The sequence below is a fragment of the Polypterus senegalus genome, chromosome 17 (genome assembly GCF_016835505.1).
Source record: "Polypterus senegalus isolate Bchr_013 chromosome 17, ASM1683550v1, whole genome shotgun sequence".
Classification (NCBI taxonomy): Eukaryota; Metazoa; Chordata; class Cladistia; order Polypteriformes; family Polypteridae; genus Polypterus; species Polypterus senegalus.
In genome coordinates, this window is record NC_053170.1 from 79626525 (window position 1) to 79638839 (window position 12315).

The following is a 12315-nucleotide window of genomic DNA, read 5'->3' on the forward strand; positions in this document are numbered from 1 at the left end:
ATAATGAAGAAAACGCAATGACAATAGTTGGGTATGTGTTTAAGGAGGAAGCACAGAGTTCTGAAGTATCAAAGGGAAGTGAGGCCAACTGGTGCTTTTAAATGAGAATGGTCTTGCAAGAGCATGTTGTGTTAAACCATACAATGCGGCTGACAATCATTCCTTAGGTTTGCGTGAGGGTGCAAAATGTATTTATTTTTTGCTTTGTACTGCCTGATATAATACCCGGTTTACTTTGACTCAAAACCACCACATCCTGATGTGTATTGCTTTGACACACCAAATGGGGGGTAGAGAGATAATTATCGCAATAATTTTCTAGTCGCATGCATGCAACTCTACACACCTTTTAAGCAACACATAAGGTTTAAAAAAAAAAAACGAGCAAATTCAGTCTGCAAAGATGTGTCCCAAGATACAAGCCAGAGATGTTCGATTTTCTTGTAGGTTTCTAGGGTCATTCTCACTTGCTAATCAATATGCAATACAGTGGGATGCAAAAGTTTGGGCAACCTTGTTAATAGTCATTATTTTCCTGTATAAATCGTTGGTTGTTACGATAAAAAATGTCAGTTAAATATATCATATAGGAGACACACACAGTGATATTTGAGAAGTGAAATGAAGTTTATTGGATTTACAGAAAGTGTGCAATAATTGTTCAAACAAAATCAGGCAGGTGCATAAATTTGGGCACCATTGTCATTTTATTGATTCCAAAACTTTTAGAACTAATTATTGGAACTCAAATTGGCTTGGTAAGCTCAGTGACCCCTGACCTACATACACAGGTGAATCCTATAATGAGAAAGAGTATTTAAGGGGGTCAATTGTAATTTTCCCCCCTCCTTTAATTTTCTCTGAAGAGTAGCAACATGGGGGTCACAAAACAACTCTCAAATGACCTGAAGACAAAGATTGTTCACCATCATGGTTTAGGGGAAGGATACAGAAAGCTGTCCCAGAGATTTAAGCTGTCTGTTTCCACAGTTAGGAACATATTGAGGAAATGGAAGACCACAGGCTCAGTTCAAGTTAAGGCTCGAAGTGGCAGACCAAGAAAGATTTCGGATAGACAGAAGTGACGAATGGTGAGAACAGTCAGAGTCAACCCACAGACCAGCACCAAAGACCTACAACATCATCTTGCAGCAGATGGAGTCACTGTGCATCGCTCAACCATTCGCGACTTTACACAAGGAGATGCTGTATGCGAGAGTGATGCAGAGGAAGCCTTTTCTCCGCCCACAGCACAAACAGAGCCGCTTGAGGTCTGCTCAAGCACATTTGGACAAGCCAGCTTCATTTTGGAATAAGGTGCTGTGGACTGATGAAACTAAAATTGAGTTATTTGGGCATAACAAGGGCGTTATGCATGGAGGAAAAAGAACACAGCATTCCAAGAAAAACACCTGCTACCTACAGTAAAATATGGTGGTGGTTCCATCATGCTGTGGGGCTGTGTGGCCAGTGCAGGGACTGGGAATCTTGTCAAAGTTGAGGGACGCATGGATTCCACTCAGTATCAGCAGATTCTGGAGACCAATGTCCAGGAATCAGTGACAAAGCTGAAGCTGCGCCGGGCTGGATCTTTCAACAAGACAACGACCCGAAACACTGCTCAAAATCCACAAAGGCATTCATGCAGAGGAACAAGTACAACGTTCTGGAATGGCCATCTCAGTCCACAGACCTGAATATAATTGAAAATCTGTGGTGTGAGTTAAAGAGAGCTGTCCATGCTCGGAAGCCATCAAACCTGAATGAACTAGAGATGTTTTGTAAAGAGGAATGGTCCAAAATACCTTCAACCACAATCCAGACTCTCATTGGAACCTACAGGAAGCGTTTAGAGGCTGTAATTTCTGCAAAAAGCGGATCTACTAAATAATGATTGCATTTCTTTTTTGTGGTGCCCAAATTTATGCACCTGCCTGATTTTGTTTGAACAATTATTGCACACTTTCTGTAAATCCAATAAACTTCATTTCACTTCTCAAATATCACTGTGTGTGTCTCCTATATGATATATTTAACTGACATTTTTTATCGTAACAACCAATGATTTATGCAGGAAAATAATGACTATTAACAAGGCTGCCCAAACTTTTGCATCCCACTGTATGTCAGTACCATGATTAGTGAGTAACGACCTTACCACAAAACATACGTCTCCCTTACCTGAAAAACTATAACATATTGTCTGTGTGTATTTCTATTTTTACATTTTCAAAATTTATGAATATTACATTAGATTACTGCAACACTTCCCTTACCTTTGACAGCTGAAGAGGAAGGCACCATACTAGGTTTGGCCACAGTGGCAGCATAAGACTGACTCGCTGGGGGGTTAACTTCTGGCTCCGGAGCAGCTTCGTTCTCCTCTTGTACCACTCCAAACAACCTGGTTGTGTAACCAAACCAAATTTAATAAAAGTAGAACACAACCAGTAATATATGGCTATGCATTCAGGACTATAAAGTACAATACAGTGCATAGAAATCAGTTTGTAAGGGTTCCATCCTTTATTGTCCTCTGAAACAAGCGCAGACCAGACACACATCAACTGTACTTATTCCCTGCAAGTCAAAGCACAACTTAGATGTTGCTCACTAGTAAGTGATACAGCTCCGAGCCAACTACCAGCTGCACCAAATGTGCCAAAATAAAATGGATTTATCATTGTACTTATTTCTATCGTTGTCTGCAATGCTCTTCTTATAATACTGATGTTTACTGGATCTCAAGAATCTTGTTTTGACCTCCGAATAAAATGAACTAACCACTGACTAGAAGGCAACTACCTGGTCTGCTACTGTTCCTCTTCTATACTCCTGATGTCATAAAAGTCTGGGTTCTGTGCGTAGTTATTCTGGATTTATCTGTTGTCTTTATTTTTGGGTATAATCTGAAATGGGAAGAAAGCAGACCCTTACACAGCCTGCCATCTATTTTCCAAACTTGCTCACCCACTTCTGCGATGCAGTTGCTAAAGAACCTCGATGGACTGAATTGTTGGTCACGGCTCACTTATATATAAGCAATTTGTTTGCTAATGTAGCTCATAAATGTGTGTGGTGTCTGGCCAGCAACAGCCTACTTTGAAGTAGAGATCTGCACTCCCGTGGGACCTGACTCAATTTTTATAGCATGGGACTAAAATTTAAGAGTAGCGAGCAGACATGGGCAATTAGACTTTATTCATGTGGTCGGGAGAAGGTGGTCAGAGTGTAGATGAACCTCGGAGGAAATTCTTGCTAAATTATAATAGATGGATAGATACAATACATACACACAGTAAGCACGGTTTATATAATTGTTATTTGACGATTATAATTTACTATTGATGGCATGTAATATAACACACAAAATGTGGTGCGAGTATGTTTGCGATGTGGTGAGGTCTCATTTTCTTTCTTTTTTTTTTTTATTTGATAAAGACGGAGTTTAATTATTCCAGGCACTGTGGTGCATCTGCATAGCAGCTTCTAAGGCATTAACACGATAGCAGTTACTGATTGGAGTGCCTTTTTTTAAACTGTCCTTCATATATTTATCGAGTTACTTTCATGCGGTCAGGTTCTGCAGTGTGTTTTGATAGCTCTAGATCTGTTCATCTATATTTTATTTATTTTTGATGACACAAAAAGACTAACAACTATACTTTTAAAAAGAAAAAAAAAATTCCTAAACAGATTTACTCGTGTCTTTCCTCTTGAACATTCAGCTCAGTGCCCAATTCAAGTGCCTTTCAGAAGGGAAAATGCGGTTGGCAGTGAAATGGATTTTTTTTGTGGACTAAGCAGATCTCTAAATTGAAGCTTAACAGTATAGCAAGATAAATGTGAGGTTTGGTTATCACGCACAGGAAGAGTTTCATCCCTAAATCCTATATACACTACCTGTCAAGTTTTAGAACACCTCAGTTTTTCAGATGAAATGTATTGAATGACCTAAAATGGTAAAAAGGTAAGCAGTAAACTGTCAAAAGTTTAAATTTAAAGTTTATGTTAGCAAAAACTGAAAAAAAGGAAATCTAAGAATATTACAAATTTCTTCAGGGAACAAGTAATAGGTTATAACCTACAGATGACGTTTTGCAGCAATTCAAGTAAATTAAGCCTTGCAAGTTGAAGCACACAGTTTGCACAGGTGTCCCAACTTCTGTTGATTCCTTAAAGAAGAGTTGGAACAGACTGTGTTTCTACAACTGCTGAAGTACTACTTTGATAATATCACACTGTAAGAAGTTGAAAATTCCAGTGTAATAAGAAAGAGCATTACTACCCTTACAAATGTAGGCCTTTCATTTTAAGAAATTGGAGAAAAAAAAGAAGAAAAAAAAAAATCAAATTGTCAGCGAGTACAGTGGTGTCCTACAAACTGAAAGAAACTCCGATAGGAAGAAATCTGGCAGACCCAAAGTCACAACCCAATCAGAAGACAGTTTGTTTGTTTCTGAGGGTCACCAGCTTGCATGACAGGCACCTCACAGCATAACAGCTTCAAGGACAGCATAACGACTCTTAGTGTCTACTGTGAAGAGGAGACTTTGTGCTGCAGGTTTGACAGTGTTTGTACAGTTTGAGTTGGTGAAAGGATGGTTCTTTGGTGTGTGACACCAACTGTCAAACACGGAGGAGGAAGTGTGATAGTCTGGAGTCGTTTTGCTGGAGGCAGAGTTGGTGATAGGCACAGAATTAAAAGGGTTACCACAGCGTTTTGCAGCCCCAAGCAGTAGCTTCTGGTCTGTGTCTAGTAGGTCAGGGCGTCATCCTGCAGCAAGACAACGACCCAAAACAGGCTCTAGGCTATGTCAGAACTACACTGAAAGAAAATAAGAAAAGCAACATACAAGTGCAACACATTGTGGAAATTTCTGTAAGTGTTGGGAAGATCTTTCTGACCAATATCTAATTACTATTATAGAAATAACGCCATGTGTGTGTTTGGCCGTTATATCAGTAAAAGGTCGCTACTTTGATGAATCATAGATTTGAATAAAGTGTTGTACACTTAATGATCCCTGAACTTTTTTATTATTTGCCATTGTTTATTTGTTCAGTGCCTTGATTTCATTAAATATCAAGACATTAAACTGCATGCATTTACATAAAAACTGAGGTGTTCTAAGACTTTTGACTGGTTTTTATTTTTTAAAACAAAGGGGGAAAATGTATTTTTCAACGAGAAGATTACATTTTTTGTAAAAATGAAAATAACCAACACTAACACAGAACACTGCCTGTCTGCAAAGCCAATGAAAATATGTAAAAAGATTAGGAAATACATTAACATATTTAATAAAAACAAAAGTACACAGAAAACAAAAATAGCACCTTTAGAAACACATAAATGATGGCCTCAATCAGAGCCACAAAATCAACAAAAGAAAAGCTCATGAGGAGTCAGAACATAAAATCATTATTAGGAGTAAATATACTGTAGTATAGGAGGCATCATTTTTAAAAAGTATAGCACAACACATGCAAATTCACAACCGCTTTGATTTATTAGCAGTTTCTGGGAAATTAAGTACACTTAGTGCAAGTCTGTTCCAACCAATTCAATAAAAGTTTTTTTATTAAATGAAGTTTCAAGTTTATTGTCACTTGCGCACACTGAAAATTCCCACTTGTACATTTGACTGATACGCAATACCTTGGGCCCTCATGATCAGCATTAGGAAACTGGGATTTTAGTTGGTCTGAAACATATACAGTACACCCCCAAAATTCGCGGAGGTTAAGTTCCTAGAGCACCCGCAAATTGTGAAAAACTGCAAATTTTGGATGTGGTTAAAAAAAATGCCTATTTTTCAAAAACACTTTCATTTAATTTCAAACTCAGCTTAATACATTACCTAAAAATAAAGAATGTAAAGATAAACCCATATACTGTACAGTACTGTACTGCTGTGTCTCCCACAGTGCTAGAATGTAAAATACCGACGTTACCGCTGTATGTACTGTAATTCATGCAAGCGCCTTTTCATTGCCAGAAGCCTTAGAAGGTGCAGGGCGTTTCGATGGCATCCTGGAGCTTTAACCCTTAAAGTGACACATACTTGGGGGATAATGCATCCCTAGACGCCAAATACTTTTTTAAACGTCAAAATTCACAAGGAAAAAGTGAAATTTTAATGGAACACATTTATTTTTTTCAAGCAAAGAGCATCACAATCACTGCAGCACTGATCATTTTACACACTGCTAATGAACTGTAAAAACTATTTAAAAAACTACTGGAACAATATGAACAAAATGCAACTGACACCATGGATGAAAATCACCGAGCCAACTGTGCTTGAACTGGCTGCAGTGCTGACGCTGGCAGGCTAGTCTAGTGCAGTGGCTCAATCCCAGGGACAGTGAGGCTGCAGGGTGTCACGCTTGGGTCACAGAATTGCACAGAAACACAGGAGATTGTAGAGACAGGAACTTTATTCAAACACTTCAAACAAACATGTCTCTTTCAGATGTAAAAGGAGCTCAGCATGCAGTTAGTTCTCGATTAAACAATAGACAATCATCATAGGGGAGCACAACGGGACCCCCAACAGGAGCAAAGGATGTCTGGGGGAGGAGAGAGAAACAAAGCAATCAGCCAAAAAGGACAGGTGCTGTTCAGGCTTTTAAGTATGCGTAGCATCACGTGAGAAACAGATCACGCTAGAGAGCAGCCGCAAGTAAACCCAGCAAGTAAGGGAGCAATGTGAAAGTAGTCTAGCAGCGTTTTCAAGAGGTTTTTTTTTTGAGGAGTGTCTGTGTCTTCTAGGGGTGCGTTCAGCCCCCCTGCTCACAAGGGGCAGGCAGTGGTCATGAGCTGGCTGCTCAACGAATGTACGGGCACGGACTGATCAGCTCCTGCGTGTTCGCAAATGGCACTACGACTATACAAACGACTATAGCCAGTTGTGGCGGTTTAAGGGTTAAGAGGAACAAAACGGAAAACACAAGAACATTCAGCTGGAGATGTATCACAGTCAATCAGCAGCAAGGAGAAATGAATAACACTGTAGTGGTCCGGTGCTGCTAATATTTACACCGTCGAGAAGACGGGGATTTATTTATTTTTATGGTGGAGATTCCAGGGACGCACCCAGCCTTGGCCCAAACCGCATGCACTCACAAAGGGAGACAAAAACAAAGCAAACCGGAAATCAAACAGCAAATAAAGAATGTAATGAAAATAAATGAAAACAATACCACCCCTGTTCCCCTTACAGCGATTACACATTAAATACAACAAAGTACAAACAAAACACACACAGTAAATCAAGAAGAACGGCAATGGATGAAATGTAATGATCAAGATAGATAGCCCACAGATCCGAACATTGAATGAGAATGTAAAGATAGTCCTAACCGGTAGTTCCTGAAATAGTGAAGACGGGTGGACGGGTTCAGGAGGGCACCTTTCTTTGCAGGATGGCTATTAATCCACTAACAGTCTTCATGTACACAGGCAGACAATCCAGACGCCAACCACAAAACGATCCAGGACAAAACGAGTAAGTACAGGTAACCCAACAGAAGGCAGACAGACAGTACCTTGAAACACAAATTACAAATGTTTTTTTTTTGCTTTTGGTCACCGGCCCCCTTTTTAAAAGCCGTGCTGACATCCTTTGACCCCAACAGCCCCAGCACCCTTAGCAGAAGACCAAATCGGAGCCACTGCAGGGACTGGTGGGAGTTAAAATTTCAAATTCTATTGGCTACTTTCAACATCCCAAGCCACGTTTTCCTCTACAGTTGCTTCCTGTCTCCTCTCTCCACAGTACAGTATTGTCACGAAAAAAGCCATAAAAATTGCAGAGGATATTTACAGTTTCCGCTAACAATTATTTGATAGGTTCTAAGGAAAAATGCGTGAATGACTGAGGCTGAACTCTGAACCGCGACTTCGCAGGGGTGTACTGTAATAATTGCTAAAAAGAAGACGAACAGCCATTTGGACACGGTGATATAAAGCAAGAGCAGTCTGAGAAGGACCTTCACACACAATTTGAACACCAAATGATTGTGCTTATATAGAGAGGACTAAATACATTTCTCAAAAACAAAATGCCTGCATATAAAGTATATGAGACAAAGTCTCAGTGTAAGGTGTACTGTACATGCTTCAGGATAGTCTGTATGTAGTGCAAAGATGAACAAAACCTAAATGGCTTTTCATAAAAGATTACAACTAACAAGGCTTGTGTATTTACTGCTGATTAACAATAAATCAAGTCAATAATTAATAAATGCAGCATTCTGGGTAACACCGCCACGTCTGATGTTTAGGAGATCCGACTGACTGAAATAATTTACAACAGTTTGCATTAGAAAGGAAGCGGCTTTTATCACATCCTAAATGAAAGCATTTATCTTGCCATGCTGGATATTCAAGTATGTCACATTTGTCTAAATATGATGAATCTTCCTATACCACCGAAATCTGGTGTTTGTCACACCTTGTGATGAAATTCTTCATAATGTGTAACACTGCACCTTATCTTGTTACACTGAAGTGTACTCTTTGTCTAAACTGGAAACTTCTTCTGGCAATGTACTGAGGAAGACTGATTCAAAATTATTGTACTCAAATAGTGTGTTTCAAATATTGTAAAACTTGGTATTGGGTTGAAAATGAATGGGAGACACAACAGAGCAGGGAATGATAAGAGAAACACATGCAGTTGCCACATATAAAGGGACAAACTGTCAGTCTTTCATTGCTGCTGCGCCCATACTGCTTGGTTACCTAATTAAACAGTTTGTTTTTCTTCTCATTAAATGATACGGCTGCAAGATGACCTTAGCACTGTAGAGGCCATCTGAGATAGTTCTACAGTTTAAAAAAAAAAAAACATTTTGAAAGGTCCTAGCAGACCAAATTGCAGAGTCTATTTGGAAAAAATAAGACACTAAATACATAAATGTTACGTGCTTCTTGGACTGTGAGGCAGGTGAAAAGGTTAAGTCTGAGACATGCTGCTCAGCACAGTGTGTCCATAATCATGTCAGGTTTCTTCACTGTTTACACCACGAAGAGGACAGTCAAAAACAAACAAGCAAGTGTTCAGTATTTCCAACAATTTAAAAAGCGTCTACTCTAGCAGCCTGCACTACCGTTTGTTCTGATTTGTCAAGGATTTACTGGCAGCTACCTCTGTGTTTGAGGAGACTGAAAGCTGTACGGCTTAGGAGGTCATTGGGCTTATCTCAGACAGACATCGGGTTAGCTGGCAGAATATTGAATGACATTTCATACAAGTCTCTCCTGAAATACTATAGGGCTCAAGTTTTAACAACATTACTGAGCAGTTAGTTTTAGACATTTTCTTTTGTCATGAACAGAATTAAATCTCGTTACTCTCATAATAAGTGCGTTGAGTAAAAAAAAATATATATGAGTGATCATCATTAACGTATTAGTTTCTTTTTAGGTGGGATGGACCATTAGAGTGGTGTAGGGGTTAAGGCTTTGGACCCAAGGTTGTGGGCTCAAATCCCACTATTGATGCTGTGTGACCATGAGCAAGTCACTTCACCTGCCTGTACTCCAACTGGAAAACTAAAAGAAATTTGTAATATTTGAGTTACAGTGGGTTAAGTAGACTTGGATAAATCTGTCAGCCAAATAAGTAGATGCAAGCCAAACCTGCATAACACTACCAGCGTGACTTGGTGTCTAGTGAGAGGGCACATACTGCAAATTATACAATTAGGAATCGCAGGAGATATTAATACTGTATTAATCCCCAAGAGAGAATTCTCTTTTTCGCATACCCCAACTTACTCAGAGGTTTAGGGGCAGAGTGCAGGGTCATCTACTTGTACAGCACCCCTACAGAGCCAGCACTCTCACTGATGACAGGATTCCCTTACAACAGTGGTCTTTAATTACGGTCCCGGAGGGCCAAGGGGTTACAGATTTTTATTCCAACCAGTTTCGTAATTAGAAGCCAGGCCTAACAGATAATAAAACTTGGTATTTCATTATATGGCTAGTTAGTGCTTTCATTCTTCCAAGACAAATCTTCATCACATTTCTTTTTTTTTGTCTCCATATCTTTTGTGGATTGCAACAGATTTGCACGTCTTGGTCCTTCCCTTCTCTTTCATTTATATCAAAATATTACAGTAATACAGATATTCTGTGGTTCATACACGAAGATTAAAATGGAAGCACGTAAGCTGGCGGGGTTCCTTTATCATTTGCACATCATTATTAACTGATGCCTGATAAAGAAGATGGGAAACAATTAAAAACTTAATGCATCATATTAAAGTTAAAAAGCCATTAAGGGTTGTGTTAACTAAAACTATACCCAAAACACATGTTGCTCAGTAGTAAATAAATGTGTTCTAATTAAGAAACTGGGTAAAGAAAACCTGCACTCACGCCGGCCCTCCAGAACGTCAGCCCTGCCTTGCAACTTATCATCTCAGTTCTCCCTCTCCTCCGTTTACATCCTGAAATACTTGCTTTCCTTTTGGCCTTTCTGCCACTCTTATTCCGCACTGTTTGTAGACATTATAAGCACCGAACATCTGCTCGAGTAGTCACTGGCTACCAACTAAGGAGCCAACCCTTTGACTGGCAACTTTGAAACTAGTTTGATTTTGTTGTAGCAAGAACTAAACATCTGATGGGCATGGGTGTGTACTGTGATTACCCATAACTTGCTGAAATTATTTTTAATTATTTAAAAGAAGGAATAGCACTAAAATTTCTGTAAAGTCATATAGTGTGCCAACAGCTTTAACAGACACTAACAAGCAGTAGAAGTATGGCTTTAGTCAATTATGGCACACACTGAGCTACCACTAGAAAAACAACAAGAAACCAAGGGGCTCGGAAGTTTAAAAAAATATATAAATCTAATATAATAGGACTGAAACTGGGTTATAACCTGTGCTGCTTCACCAGTACACACTCGCCGCCATCCTGGGGATCCACATTGTAAACAAAGAGGTGTCCTTCTGAGGATGCCACCAGTAATCTGGGTATCTTCTGAATCCTACAAAATAAGGTCAACAAAGATGGCCAATTTTATTCTCTCAGTGAAAATAATATGAATTCATTAAAGCAATCACTTTTTTTTCTGGGTATCGAATTATATTTTCTGTACTTAGTTTTTAAATGAAGAGTGCACAGAACTACAGGCGTCTTACCCAAAAGCACTGCTTAGCTAGTATTGAAACCACAACAGCGAATATAAAATCCTTACCTTTCACCTCTACTAGCGGTGTTTAAAAATCTTCCAAAGCAAGTAGGGGATGTCAGAAATATACAGTATATAAATTGTAGCTTTTTTTAGCAGTGTAGTTACTTGAAAGAAAAGTGTATAGAATAAAAGGTGCGATACAGCAAAGGCAAGCTGCCAACGTGACACACACAGCAATCTCAGCCTACTTGGGCCACATTTGTAAAGGACAGTGCAAGGATGCCAACTATGAACAATTTTAACTTGAGATTTAGAGCTGAACACAAACCTCCATGTTAAATGTGCCACCGAAAGCCTAATCATGTCACATATGAAATTGTTTTTGTTCTCTTCCATAATTTAAAGTTGCGTTAAATCAGGGACTAAAAGTGGACATATGAAAAAGATGCATTCTGTTGTCATTCAAGAAAGCTGTTCATTTAAGTGAGAGACACCATTCCTTAAACTGAGGCAGTGCTAAATATTCTACAGTAAAGAGTGGTTTCAATCCCTGGACAGGTTTTCCAGTAAGACACCGAGCTCACCTTTCTTCCTTTAGTCCTGTCCGTGTACTTGATGTCTCCAGGTCAGCCCTTTCACTGTCACGCGTACTTTTCCCAAGCTTGGAACCACGAGTTGTCCTTGGTTAGCCCGAAGGTCTTTTGACCTTCTACCAGCACTCAGTGGCCTCCTTACACAGCATGTTCCTGGCTACTACTGCACAGGCCACTTCACATCCTGGGACTCCATTTAACCATTTGAAATATATTTATATTGGGAGGAATACCAAAGCATCAGCATCTGGTAAATATTTGAAAGTTTTACCACATTCTTTACTGCACTAAAGATCTCCTTGCTACTCTCAAGTATGTGTAAATGCCCACTTAGTCATCGGCATGTTTAACATACATTCACATATTTGACAAAAAGTGTCACATCAGGAAGCCACTGCAGCTCTTGCCAGTCTTTCTCTCTGGAATGTGAAAGCAGGCTGTTTGTGACATTTTGAACATCCAGGCCATGGCACTACAGTGCATTGTACACATCGCGTTCTGCAGCACTTCCGGAGACGCTGGCCAGCACGTGTTGCATAGACATTCTGACCTACTCACAG

The 12315-nt window shown here is 39.5% G+C and overlaps 2 protein-coding genes across 7 annotated transcripts in view; one reads left to right on the top strand and one right to left on the bottom strand.

The window, feature by feature from the left end:
• The window catches only part of arsg (arylsulfatase G), a 211358-nt gene that overhangs the window by 175118 nt on the left and 23925 nt on the right, over positions 1-12315 (top strand). The window lies entirely within an intron of this gene.
• wipi1 (WD repeat domain, phosphoinositide interacting 1) overlaps positions 1-12315 on the bottom strand; it is a 72880-nt gene that overhangs the window by 4308 nt on the left and 56257 nt on the right. For all 4 annotated transcript variants that reach the window (XM_039739875.1, XM_039739874.1, XM_039739877.1 and 1 more), the window contains 2 exons: positions 10908-11015; positions 2277-2404 (listed from right to left, as the gene is read on the bottom strand). In XM_039739875.1, coding sequence (XP_039595809.1) covers positions 2277-2404; positions 10908-11015 — 236 coding nt within the window. The remainder of the gene's footprint in view (positions 1-2276; positions 2405-10907; positions 11016-12315) is intronic.